At 40.1% G+C, this 13,308-nt stretch overlaps 1 protein-coding gene across 2 annotated transcripts in view; it reads right to left on the reverse strand.

Annotated features, from left to right (window-relative positions):
* The window catches only part of TPD52L1 (TPD52 like 1), a 46,486-nt gene that overhangs the window by 4,240 nt on the left and 28,938 nt on the right, over positions 1–13,308 (reverse strand). Inside the window, exons 4-5 of one of the 2 annotated variants that reach the window (XM_063124719.1) lie at positions 6,166–6,267; positions 1,669–1,683 (exon numbers count right to left, since the gene is read on the reverse strand). In XM_063124719.1, the coding sequence (XP_062980789.1) occupies positions 1,669–1,683; positions 6,166–6,267 (117 nt within the window). The remainder of the gene's footprint in view (positions 1–1,668; positions 1,684–6,165; positions 6,268–13,308) is intronic. The other variant, XM_063124720.1, reaches the window with a different exon arrangement.

The following is a 13,308-nucleotide window of genomic DNA, read 5'->3' on the forward strand; positions in this document are numbered from 1 at the left end:
TGGCTCGGTTTGAGTTTTACAGCAGGGTCTACAGGGGGATCTGGACCTTTACACATATTCACAAATACTCATGCAATTATTTTTTGTAAATGGGGGGACACTTTCATCCCTAAGCTCCTCAGAATGCAATCCTATGAAGATAGTCACCAGCCTTTGAAGTCGGAGGCTGCCAAGTATGCAAGGCAGGGTGGCCTCCATACTCCAGCCACCCTGCTTTTCTGCTAGATGGGCAATTTCGCCCATCGAGCAGTGGCACTTCGGAGAGGAAGGGAAGAAGGCTGGGGTGGCCATAGCAAAGGTCATATGACTGATGCCCCAGTCTTCTTTCTTCTTCACCCCTGGGAACTCCAAGTGTGGCGATATAGCCAAAACCATGGTGGCTACGAGGGGGCAGGGAGGCCTGTTTCTGATGTTGGAGCCCAGAAACCAAACAATTCTATGGGATTGCTCCCTCAACAGCTTTGCAATTCAAGAACGTTTAGTTTCACCTTGACAGAAGACGCATGCCTTGCAATATAGCCTAATCTATATCAGTTCTGTTTTGAGTTGTAAGGGGCTAGGGTGAACAGCTGAACTTAAGATTTAAGTAAATAGAGAGAATGGGCATTTTCCACTTGTGCGAAGGCACTTTCCTTCTATTATGTTTGATAGTTCAAGCTATCAGTGTTGAGTCAGGATTAGTACTAGCAAGGGAAGAGATGGGAGAACTAAATCCCCACAAGCACCCCATCATTATTATTCCTAGGGGCTAGAAGTTGGGAGCATTATGGTAATTAACACTCAGATCAAGACATACATATCTACTGCAGCAATGTTAGTCATGCTTCTGGGGGCTAGTTTCAAATTGTCCAGGGTATCACTTGAAGTGTCATGAAAAAATGTGAAGTAATTCTGACCAGTTGCTGTGGCTGGATACCAACAGTTAATACATGTGCCAGACAGATAATGGCCTAAAGCGGACAATAATATCTTGGCTTATTAAACTGAGATACAGATGAGGCTTGTGCTTGCATAAGCAGCCCCTTCCCTACTTGGCATGCCATGCAGAGTCCAAACAGGGAAATTATGGTTCCCAGGGTTAGAACAAACTAGGATCTTAAAGTATAGTTTGAAGTTGTTTTAAAATCCTGTTTTGTTCTGAACCTGGTAGCCATAGTTTCCTGGTTCAGACAAAACAGGAAACTATGGTTAATTAAAGACTTCTGGGTTTAATCATGGCAAGCTAAAAAAGGAGGACAGAAGGGTGCACAGGCCCAAGGCTCATTCATTCATAACTTAGCTTATTAAGACAAAATCGTAAGGTCTAAAAGTTCTACAAAAACAATTCAACAGTGCAAACAATTTTGCATCTGTTTAGTCTTTACATTTCAACCTTTGGGGTGGGGGAGGACAGTTGAGAGATATAAACAGGTTTATTTGCCTGGGAGAAACACATTTTGAATACCTTCATTATGTGAAATTGGGTCTAATCTGGAGTGCATTAGCAACATCATCAATTCTATCTGAGGTTTTCTCCAGGGTCTTTAGCAGTCTCTGCACTGTTTACACAAGCTATGCTCTGGTTAAAACAATACAAATTTCAAATCTTATGCCATAAAGAAAGAAAACCTTGAAGTGTCCTTTTCATAAAATAAATCATGCCAAATATATCAGCAATATAAATCTTACCCAAGTGAATGTGACCTGGAATAGCAGCATAAGGAAAAATTAAGAAGAGTTAAGCACTGATTACAGAAAACCTTTCTCAACCCCTGACATGGAACATTCAATGCTGGAAGTGTTTAAACAATATTTATGTAAATGTAGCTGATTTTGCATTACGTTCTGCTCTACTCAGAAACTTGCACATTCTTGAGCAACGAGTGAGTGCAGCCAGGAATAGAGATGTCCATCAGGGATGTGTCGGAAGGGGGTATGACTGGAAGCTACAAGAAACCGTCAGTAGCATTCATGGCATGGGAGGACCTCTGAGCACTGGAGCTATTGGGAATTTGCTGCCTGCATATACAAAAAGCATCTCTACCCTCAAAAAGCTTAGAAGTGCTTAAAAGCGCAAAGGCATTTTCATTTCACACAACCCCTTTTCAATTAAGATTTTGAACTGGCTTGACTATTTTTCATGACTGGAGCATATTTACAGTAAGTGTTCCTGAGGGGTGGGTATGTCACTTGTTCAGTTTGCATGAAGTCTTGTCAAAAATTTGACCATCAGTGTGCTGGCAAACTTTAAGTTTGCTTCCACAACCAGTCACCAGCTGCAATCTCAAATTGGGTTGATGATAAGAACATAATCCAGTTTGAAAACTAGCCCAAAAAGGGTTGTCAATTAACCATGGGATTCTACGTAATCCATGCTTGTTATTGAAGTCTGCATCACATTTCACGCACAATTCCATGTGCAAAGAACTACTTAACACAAATAGCCCTGGTTCAGATCTACCTTAGAGAATGGTACTGTTATCCCAGAACACTAAGTTAATAAAGGCAGTGTTTTTAGAGAGCAGAATATATGTTCATCTTCTTCTAAACACACAACATGGAAGAGAGAGAGACAGCTTCAAAGAATTAGTCTATATATCCCTTGTGCTAGTTAAGTGTTTCAGCTCCATCAAATCAACAGCAACAGATGCATCTTCATGACTTAGTGGAACTAATTCAAGCTTAGTTGATAAAATTGGCTTATAAAGCAAAATTAAAAGTGAGGGTGGTTCAGAAACACCCAGAATTGTTTTCTACATGAGGAGCAATGTACCAAGCATTGCTGCTATGCTACCCTTAATTCAAGGGGGCTTGTATGGGAATTCTAAGCAAACTCCATTGGAATGAATGGAAGTTATAGAATGGCAGTGCTTGGTGGATTGCACACTTGGCAAAATGTAATCTGATATAATCAATTCAGTGATTATTTAAAAAGAAGAGAGCAAGCCCTTAAAAGGCCTTGCTGATTTTAATTTAGAACAGCCACTGAACTCCTTGACTATACAAACCCTATGAAGTACTGAGCTTGGCTGCTACATAGTGTTCTAGAACATTGTAAATTGTCTGCTGTTTTTACTGTTGATGTAAATGACATGTACTATTTTACCATAATTTGATCTAAAAGTATATTCTTCCCCATCTAGGCAACCCCGTTTTATATCTAGTTGTTCATTTAACATCTTCAAATTGTACCACACTTCAGGTGGAGGTGCATGGTAAGATGTACATACCCAAATGAATTCTACCCTCACATTTAGGGCTAGATTGGAGACTACATATGCAAAGGATGACTGTACATGCAGTTTCCAGTGCTAAATTTCTGTATCCATCATTCATGGCTGTGTATGCAGTTCCAAACATTGGGCTGGATCCAGCAAAAGTGACCGGTATTTCTTCTGCCTTCAGGAGGCTTTTGATCCAGTGGAAGTTTTCTGCTGGCTGAACGATGGAGGAGGCTTCACCAGTTTCCCTTTCCCCCTATGTTCCCTGAAAGACTCGGGGTGTGGGGGGGGGGAGTGTCCGCCAACAGAAGCTTTCTGAGTGAAACTCCACCTGGACATGCTCCTGCCGGTGAAATAAAACTCCAGATCCATGCAGTACCAAAAGAGAGTAAGATGTTTCCACTTTGTCCATGCATATTCTCGGACAAAGCAACAGTCCCATCAACGTCAGATTTTGCAACAACATTTCTAATGGTAAATCCTTATCGTGAAGGCTTGGAATGAAATATGGTTTAAATAATGATACAAATTTACCACTCTGGGATAATTTTCTTGGATGTAAGCTGTTCACACAACACGCTAATCCACACTCATTGATTGAACAGTGGGTTCTTTGTTGAACTGCAGGTTTGCATTTTGTGTGAACCCAGGTCATTTTCCACAGGCTAGCTTATTAACCATGAAGTGTGGTTTGTTAATCTACCCAACCATGGGTTCTTAAGGTGGCTTGTTCAAGAAAAAATGTTAAACAAGCCGCCCTGCATGGTTAACAAGCCAACCTGCAGAAAACGTCCTGGGTTCAGACAACACTCTAACTCACAGTTTAACAGCAACCCACACGTGGCTTAGCGTGTTGTGCAAATCCAGTCATTAAGTAATGGTCTACTTCTACAGGTTAAATACCACAGTTAGCACTTCTTTATCACCTCTGATTACTTCAAACATAAATGGAATAAATGCCCAGTCAGCTACTAACTGAACAACAAATTAGTAAGTAATGATCTTGAAGTACATATATGCTGTAGCTCAGCCCAAACTTAGAGGCACAGAGGGTGGAGGCCCTGCTCTGTAGTGTCATGGCATCTGAGCACTAAATGAAGTTAACAAATAGTAACCAGTGAAAAGTAATAGGCAATAGTTTCTTGCCCGGAATTTCTCTTTTAATTCCCAGGCAGATGACCAAGCTATAATCAGCCCTCCAGCCTTTCTGCTTAATTAGGTTTGGCACCCAAAACCCTTCCAAAATACTTTGGTATTCTTTCATTACAGGTAATAGGAAAGTAAGGCTTTAAAAAAAAGATAAAGTGTTATCATATCTAAACTGATTAACAAATTTGTCAGGAAGCTATTTTGTGAACAAGAAACATTAATGAAATATGATATATTTTCTGATCTACTCTCGCTTTTTAAAACTATCCTAAGTTTAGCTTGTTCTCAACTTCTTCCTCTTGTATTATGAATGAGAAGGGAAGCTCAAATATGAAATAAACATTTAAAATTATTGATAAGAGAGAAATGATACATTTATACAAGGAAGTTAAAATCTAGAATTTAGTCTGGAGAAGAAGTTAAAATCCTATCATTTTCACATTCTTGATTTTGAACACCAAAAACAAATAGACAAACGTTTCTCTGTAGAATTTGCCAAGAACCACTGACGTGTGCTAACCACCATGACATTTGAAGTGACATGGAAGCAAAGGGTAATATTTCAGTGTGCGTGTTGAAATGCAGTTTATTACTTATAAAGTAGCATCAATATACATGATGATGTTTTATAGAGAAACACAGACAAAACGTCTGTGCCCTGAAGAGCTTAGAATGTTAATTTAAGACATGAGGCAGGATACAGGAAGGAAAGGGAAGGGAGAGAACAAAGAAAGAAATGGCAAAGGCAAGGTCAACAAGGGTTAACACAAGCAAATGCCATTCATAAGTGGCTTTGTTTCAGGTGGGAATGTGGAACTAAGAAATGCCAACAGTAATATTTGATTACAGAAGCCTGAGATCTAGTAGAAGTAATAGCCCTAGGATTGCTTTTCCAACTCCATTAAAGTCACCTTGAGGTTATCCACTCAAACCGATGGAAGGCGGATTGCAACTATAGGACCAAATTAGATGTGACAATTCATGATTAGGATTTCCTATGTTTTGTTTTGCTAATTAGTAGACCCATGGAGCTGCTTTGAAAATTGGAAAGTGGCTCTTTCGAGAAGGTTTAACCTTTCATTAACCTTACATTGTGTCTTTCCCCCAATGTAAACCCCTCCCTCCTACCTCAAAGAATGCTATATCACTGAGATATATCACTGAGATGTTAGACAAGTTACCTTGCAGTCTTGCAAGCCTGGAGAAGAAGCGATATTTGCTACCCTACATAAGGGATAATCAGCAGTTGCTTCTACCTACAAATGTCATTTGAGGGGAATGGATTCCATTGCAAAGGACGGCTTTGAATCTCTGAACAGATCTACCTTCCTTTGTGTAAAGCTTTCAGTTGAAGTCAGCGAATGGAGATATGGAAGCTGGTGGATTGTTTTACGTAATATACGTAATTTATTGCTATATACCATCGCTTGGGAATTTGGTAAAATAGTAAAAATCACTGTATTGCCGTTTCCAAGAAGTGCTTGGAGGCAAGGTTCTTCAAAAGATTTCTGCCTCTAAAATTCCATTTACAAAAAGAATTAGGTTAATGGAGTTTTTGTGGACCTGCTTATACATTTTCTAGTGCTCTTTAGCAAATGGGATTCCAACATGTAATCTCTTTGGTTTGTCTGGCAAGTTGCCAGGATTTAAATCAGGAATACATCTTAATAAGCTATCATTTATTTCCTTTATGATAAAACAGGAATAAGTGAAAGCTGGCTTAGTCATGATCCCACTTAAATCTTGTAATGCTGTGCGTTAAAGAATAGGGGTAAATCTAAATTTCCTCCTAGAAATTAAGTCCAAATTTCTGTACCTCATATCACCAAACTTCTTGCTGATAACTGTTCCAACATTGTTGATTGCTGCTGTGGCCTTTTGCCCTGCTTGAGTCAGAGTCTCCTGTGTCTTCTTATATCTGTAATTAAATACAGCACAATATAAATAGCAATGCTAACAGAAAATAAGATTCAGCCCCCTTTAGGCTATAAACTATTTGCTTATCATGTTGCTGAAGTCAGAAAGCTACCACTCTGCTATAACAAACTCAGAGTGCTATAAATTAAACTCAATCGCAAGAACAGTGTAAAAACAGTGCATAGTTTTAAAACAAGCTACAAGTTTTTCTTTAGCCTAATAGTCATACACTGGTGTGAAATTTCCTAGATATGTTCCAGATTACACACATCAACAAGCTCATCTATAGCAAAGCAATTAGCTGCAATAAAATAATTATGGTAAGGATCCACAAAGAATTGCTCGGGACACACAAGAGAAAGAAGAGTCCTTTGCCCTTGTCCCCTTAAATCTCCCCACCCGTTCTCATGCCTGTCTGCACTAACCTTCATCGCTCTAACATACCCTGAAATAGTGTAATTTTGGATGGTATCATCTAAGAATCTCGAGGTGTGAGTGATCTCTCCATTTAAAAAAGGTTCATAACAGGTAGTAAACTATGCAATTACATTAAGAGCAGGGCTGCCTGTTTCTTATGGCACTGCTCCCCTGCTTGATTGAACCCTCCAACCAGTGTCCACATTCTCCCTCTCTTGTTCCCAAACCCGAAGCAAGTCACTGGCATTGTATGCCAGCCTCCAGTCACTTGCAAATCTTCTTCAGCTTGATGTAAGTCTCCATGGCGGTTGGGTGCCGCACACGCATGGGTCTCTCCCCTCAGGGCCGGCCTGCCTGCTGCACATGGATGCCTCTTGTCTCCTGTGCACATATTCAGGATTCACCAGAAAGAAAACTAAACTCTCCTTCACAGACTCTAAGAAAGACAGGCTGTCCAGGAGGAACACCCTGCCTCAGTTTCACCCTGATTGGTTTCCCTGAGCCAGTCAAGACACAGTCAATTGTGCCTCAGTGGGGCATCTCTTAACTATGCCTCCAACCAGTCCTGTTGTTCAGGACCATAGCTATCCTGCAGAAAGTGAGGGAGAGGTTAGCAGCCCGTGCTGCACACTGCATAGTGGGGGGAGGTGGCAGAGCTCAGAGCTAGGTACAACTAGCTGCTACCATACATGTACTGGCACTGCAGAGTTAGAAGTAGAGCCTCTGCTGCTTCTGCCCGACCTGCATGGGCACTCACTCACCTAGGAACTGAACAACCCAGCAGTTAACCCAACAACAAACCATAGGTTAACTGCTGGGTTGTTTAGACTCTAAACAACATAGTGCTCCAAGTTTGTACAACATGCTAAGCAACTTACGAAAGAACCACTCATGGCTTGTTGCTTAAAAGTAGAAGTGGGGGGCATGCAGGAAGCAATGGGCCCCCGACAGTCCATGGATTGTTCAACCCATGGGATGTTGTGTCATGTGAACCAGGTCATTATCAAGCACATGGCAGGCCACCACAGCTGGTCAGTGGGAGGCATTCAGATGCAAAAAGTAAGACAAACTCTGGTGTTGATAAAAATTCTTATCTTTAATAAAAAAAGTATGTTTTTCATTACACTCTATGCGTCTCGGATAAAAATCCTTCCTCAGGAGCTACAAATACAAGATAAATATAAAATAAGTACTAATGAAAGGCAAGACCCATGCCTATGAGACATTAAACATGCTTTACACAATTAATATCACAAACATATCCCCACAGAACAAAAACCAAATGGACTGACTTGAACTAACGCGATCCGTTAAAACATATAACAAAGAATAAAGAATCCTCAGCTTTTTGGGGCATTCCCGCTGAGGTCTACATTATCTAGATAACTGTTGAAACAAGTTGATAAGCTTTTTTTTTAAAAAAATTGTATTTATCTTGTATTTGTAGCTCCTGAGGAAGGATTTTTTTCATCCAAAATGTGTAGAGCATACTGAAGAAAACATTTTTTTTTAATTAAAGATAAGAATTTTTACTAAGTTGTCTCACTTTTCGCATCTGCATTGTGGTGTTCCCCCACCCCCTTTTCTACTAGTAAGAGTCATTCAGCCAGATAGGGACAAAAAAGTGATAGGCAAGCAAGGATAGCCAATTCAGTCATTTTGAAACATCACTTTTTTAAAATTTAAAGTTCCTTGAGGAAATTTAAAACAATAGGTACATATTAAAAGTAGTTCTGCATCTTCTCTTAAAGCAGACACATAATGCCATGGCATGTTTGTTTAGACCAATCCTCTTAAATTTGCACATGACTGATTTATAGGACGTGCTTTGAGTTGCTATGTTTGCATTTTTCATCAGGGCTGCTAAGCTTTCTTAAAAGCTAGAGCCTGGCTATTGAGCTGCTAATCTATTTGCTGAGTATGCACATTCTCACCTCACAATTCACCTTTCCCCTTCTACAGTCTTGGAGGTATGTGTTCAAATTAGTGACCTAAACATTTATTTTATTTTATTTATTAAATACCACATGAAATAACATTCTCTAGGTGTTTTACATTATTATTATTATTATTATTATTATTATTATTATTATTATTACTATTATTACTATTATTACTATTATTACTATTATTTTCATTTTTATGCCTCCCAATAGCCGAAGCTCTCTGGGCGGTTCAAAAAAGAAGAAGATAATCTTCGAAATAAAATACCAATAAAAACAAATATAAAACTAATTAAATGCCAGTATAACATAAAATATATCAGGCATAAGAGGTAAAACCACTTCGCAGGGACTAAAATAATAAAACACTAGAAATACTAAAATATTTTAAATTTCTGGGAGAACAGGAAAATCTTAGCTTGATTATGGAAAGACAGCACCAGGCAAGCAGTCAAGAACTGGGGGCTCACTCCCAAAAACTTCCTCTTCCTTGTTGCCACCCTCCAAACTTCAGAATGAGGGCGCATTTGAAGAAGGGCTCCCATGGATGACCTTAAGGTATGGACAGGTGTGTAATGGGAAAGGATTCCACCTGATGCTGAGGTTCCAAAACCATGTATGACTTTATAGTTCTATGCCAGCACTTTGAATTGGGTTTGGAAATGGATTGGGAGCCTTTGCAGCAAAAGACGACCAGTGTAATATGACCATAACAACTGATCCCAATCTGAATTCTCATAGCAGCTGGGTATTCATCTCTACGTAGGCTCATAGCTGGCAGACCAACCAAAGCTTGTAAAGGGCACCCTGTTCCACAAAGATCATTTGAGCCTCCAGTGGATCCAGTGATTGATCCAGGAGTACCCCTATGCTACACACCTGATCTTCAGCAGGTTGAATCCCACTCATCCAGGCACCCATTAGTAGTGCCTCCATCTTATCTGGATGGAACTTCATTCCATTACAGTGGCCAGACACTGGTCCATCACCCCTACAGCCTCACCTGGCTCTGAAGAGAAGTAGAGCTGCATGTCATGTGCATACTGATGACAATGCACTCCAAACCCACAAATGAGCTCATTTATCAGTTTCATGAAGATGCTAAATAACATGGGGGACAAGATGGAACTTTCGAAGATCATGAAAACAACCATCCAGATAAGACATGAACCACAACAAAGCAGTCTCTTGCACACGTAACTCCAACAACCACTCAATGAAAATCCTATGTTTAATGGTATCAAAAGCCATCAAGAGGTCAAGAAAATCAACAGGGTCATTCCAAATGGTAACCAAGGCTTTAACAAGGCCTGAACTTTGTGCCCAACTGACATGGATCCAACTGACATGGATTCCTCATATTGAGGCAGTAGCTAAATCCTGTCGTTTTTTCCTGTATAATATTGCCAGGATTCGATCATTTTTGTCTGTCTCTTCTGCCAAGACTCTTGTTCATGCACTGGTTATTTCTCGGTTGGACTACTGCAACCTTCTTCTCACTGGCCTTCATTCTTCTCACATCAGTTTGTTGGTTTCTGTTCACCACTCTGCTGCTAAGATCATCTTCTTGGCTCGCTACTCTGATCATGTTACTCCACTTCTGAAATCTCTTCATTGGCTTCCAGTTCACCTCAGAATCCAATATAAACTTCTCCTGTTGACCTACAAAGCTTTTCACAGTCTAGCTCCTTCCTATCTTTCCTCTCTCATCTCACACTATTGCCCCGCTCGTGCTCTTTGCTCCTCTTATGCCATGTTTCTTACCTGCCCAACAGTCTCTACTTCCCCTGCTCGGCTCCGTCCATTTCCTTCCGCTGCCCCTTATGCCTGGAACGCTCTTCCAGAACATTTGCGAACTACAAGTTTAATCGCAGTTTTTAAAGCTCAGCTAAAAACTTTTTTTTCTAAAGCTTTTAAAACTTGATTTTGATCTTACTTTTATACTGTTAGTTTTACTCTACCCTGTGCCTGTTTGGTGCATTCTCTTCCCCTTCTTATTGTTTTATTATGATTCTATTAGAATGTAAGCCTATGCGGCAGGGTTTTGCTATTTTATTGTTTTACTCTGTACAGCACCATGTACACTGATGGTGCTAAATAAATAAATAAATAAATATAATAAAAATAATAATATGTCTCATCTAGGAGCCTGGATCTGATTAGAAATCAGGTTCTTAAGCACCTTCCCCAAAAAGGGAACATTTGCCACTAACGTATAATTATTCAGATTTTCTGGGTCCAATGACAGTTTCTTCACAAGTGTTCACAGCACTGCTTCCCTTAAGGAGAAAAGAGTCAACCATCTCCTGGACCTAGCAAGCTGTCCCTTCTTTGCCAGATGTAATCAGCCATGAAGAACAAGGATTGAGCAGTTATGTGATAGGACTTTACTAAGTACCCTATCCACATCCTTGGGCCCCACAAACTGAAATTCATCCAACAATATAAAACTAGATAGTACTCTGGTCACCCCCACAGATTGATCTGTCCCAACTGTAGCATCCAAGTTGTTACGTATGCAAGACATTTTGCTAAGAAAAAGTCTAGCAGCGTGCCGCTAAGGGTTCCACCACATTACCATCAGGGCCAGATTCCAGAAGGCCACAAACCACTCAGAAAAGATCTGCTGGACAATTTTGAAAGGAAGCAATGGTGGAGAAAAAATATTTCTTTGCTGCCATCATTGCCACGGAGCAAAGTTGATCATGAACTCTTACTTGCATGCTCCAAGTTCCAATCACATTCTAGACATCTCTCAAGTTGTTTCATTGCCTTGGTCCAGATGTATAGCAAAAAGCCAAATGGTTGCTTGGGAACAATTATGTCACCCACATTTCTTTATTATTCAATTTATACCCTGCCTTTCTACCCAAGGCAACTTACAGAAACAATTTAAAATAGATTAAAACAACAAGGCACATTAAAATACAGTAAAAACATAGTTACAGGGTGGGGGTGGGGATCCAGCATCCAAACCAACAAGCAGTTACAGGCCAAAGGCCTTTTTGAATAGAGCCATCTTTGCTTGCTTGCATAAGGACAGCATAGCGGGAGCAAACCTAGTCTCCCTTGGGAAAGAGATCTACAGCCTGGGAAAAGGCATAGCAAAGACACATGGAGTATTCAGCATTTGACAACTCTACCGCAGTCTTCCCCAACCTGGCGCTTTCCAGATGTTTTGGACTACAACTCCCATCCAGCATGGATGGGTCTGATGAGAGTTGTAGTCCTACACATCTGGAGGATGTCAGATTGTGGGAGCCTGTCCTAGAGCCAATTATCATATAGGTGGGTAAATTTTTACCAATAAAAGCAACCACTAAGGGGGAGACATGATAGAGGTGTACAAAATTATGCATGGTATGGAGAATGTGGATAGGGAGACATTTTTCTCCCTCTCTCAAAATAGTAGAACCAGGGGACATCCCATGAAGCTGATTAGTGGGAGATCCAGGACAAATAAAAGGAAGTTTTATTTGTCCTGGATGCATAGTTAAATTATGGAACTCACTACTACAAGATGTAGTGAAGGCCACCAATTTAGATGGCTTTAGAAGGGGGTTGGATAAATTCCTGGAGGAGAAGGCTATCAATGGCTACTAGCCTTGATGGTTGTGTGCTATCTCCAGAATTTGAGGCAGTAAGCCTGTGTGCACCAGTTGCTGGGGAACATGGTTGGGAAGGTACTATTGCACCATGTCCTGTTTTGTTGGTCCCTGGCCAACGGCTGGTTGGCCACTGTGTGAACAGAGTGCTGGACTAGATGGACCTTTGGTCTGATCCAGCAGGGCACTTTTGATGTTCTTATGTTCATATAGTAACACACCTTTACAAAAGATCTATAACAGATCATCTCCTAACAGTCCACTACAGACATCTTTCAAAGAATTGTGACAGATTTTCTGTGTTACTACTGCAAAGCTAACAAACTTATTTGTGATGAAAATTATTATAATCTTCCAACAAGTCACAGATACTGTCAGCTGGGGGCCATCCTGCTCTTGTTTTCAAAAAAATCTCCCAGAAAGCAAGCCCAGAGTTCCTTATACATGAGATACATCTACTTGTCCAGTACTAAACATACACAACCGTTGTGCATGTGGGGGAAGGGGTTCCCTTTTTACTTTCCTTCCAAATATGTTTCCTTCCACATGTTTAGTTTTTTAACAGTTTTTAATGCTTTATGTGTGTATGTTCTGTGTTTTAGAATTTTAAATTTTGTATACTCATTTTTATCTTAATTTTAGAATTTCTGTAAACCGCCCAGAGAGCCCTGGCTATGGGAGCGGTATATAAGTGCAATAAAATAAATAAATAAATAAATAAATAAATAAATAAATAAATAAATATGCTGAGGGCATTGTTTGAATTATGGCTTTCTAAGGGGAAAAAAGGGCAACTCCTGAAGGTACTGTTGAAAGTATTATCCTGTTTTATACAGACTTAACCACGTGGAAAATGCCAGGAATTGGCTGGCACATACATTTTCATAGCAATCTACCTCAAATATTCTATCTCTGATGAAGTGTTTGTCCTTAAGAGCTAAGATAGTCTGTTCCTCTCCAAAATAGAACTGTTAGCCAATAATGGGCCCATCCACCTTTGGCACATTGTTCAATAAAACAGAATTTTGCTAGATCTCCTTCCTCGATATTCAGCAATCTTTTGGCCTACAAAATAGA

This window comes from Elgaria multicarinata, chromosome 4, assembly GCF_023053635.1.
Source record: "Elgaria multicarinata webbii isolate HBS135686 ecotype San Diego chromosome 4, rElgMul1.1.pri, whole genome shotgun sequence".
NCBI lineage: Eukaryota > Metazoa > Chordata > Lepidosauria > Squamata > Anguidae > Elgaria > Elgaria multicarinata.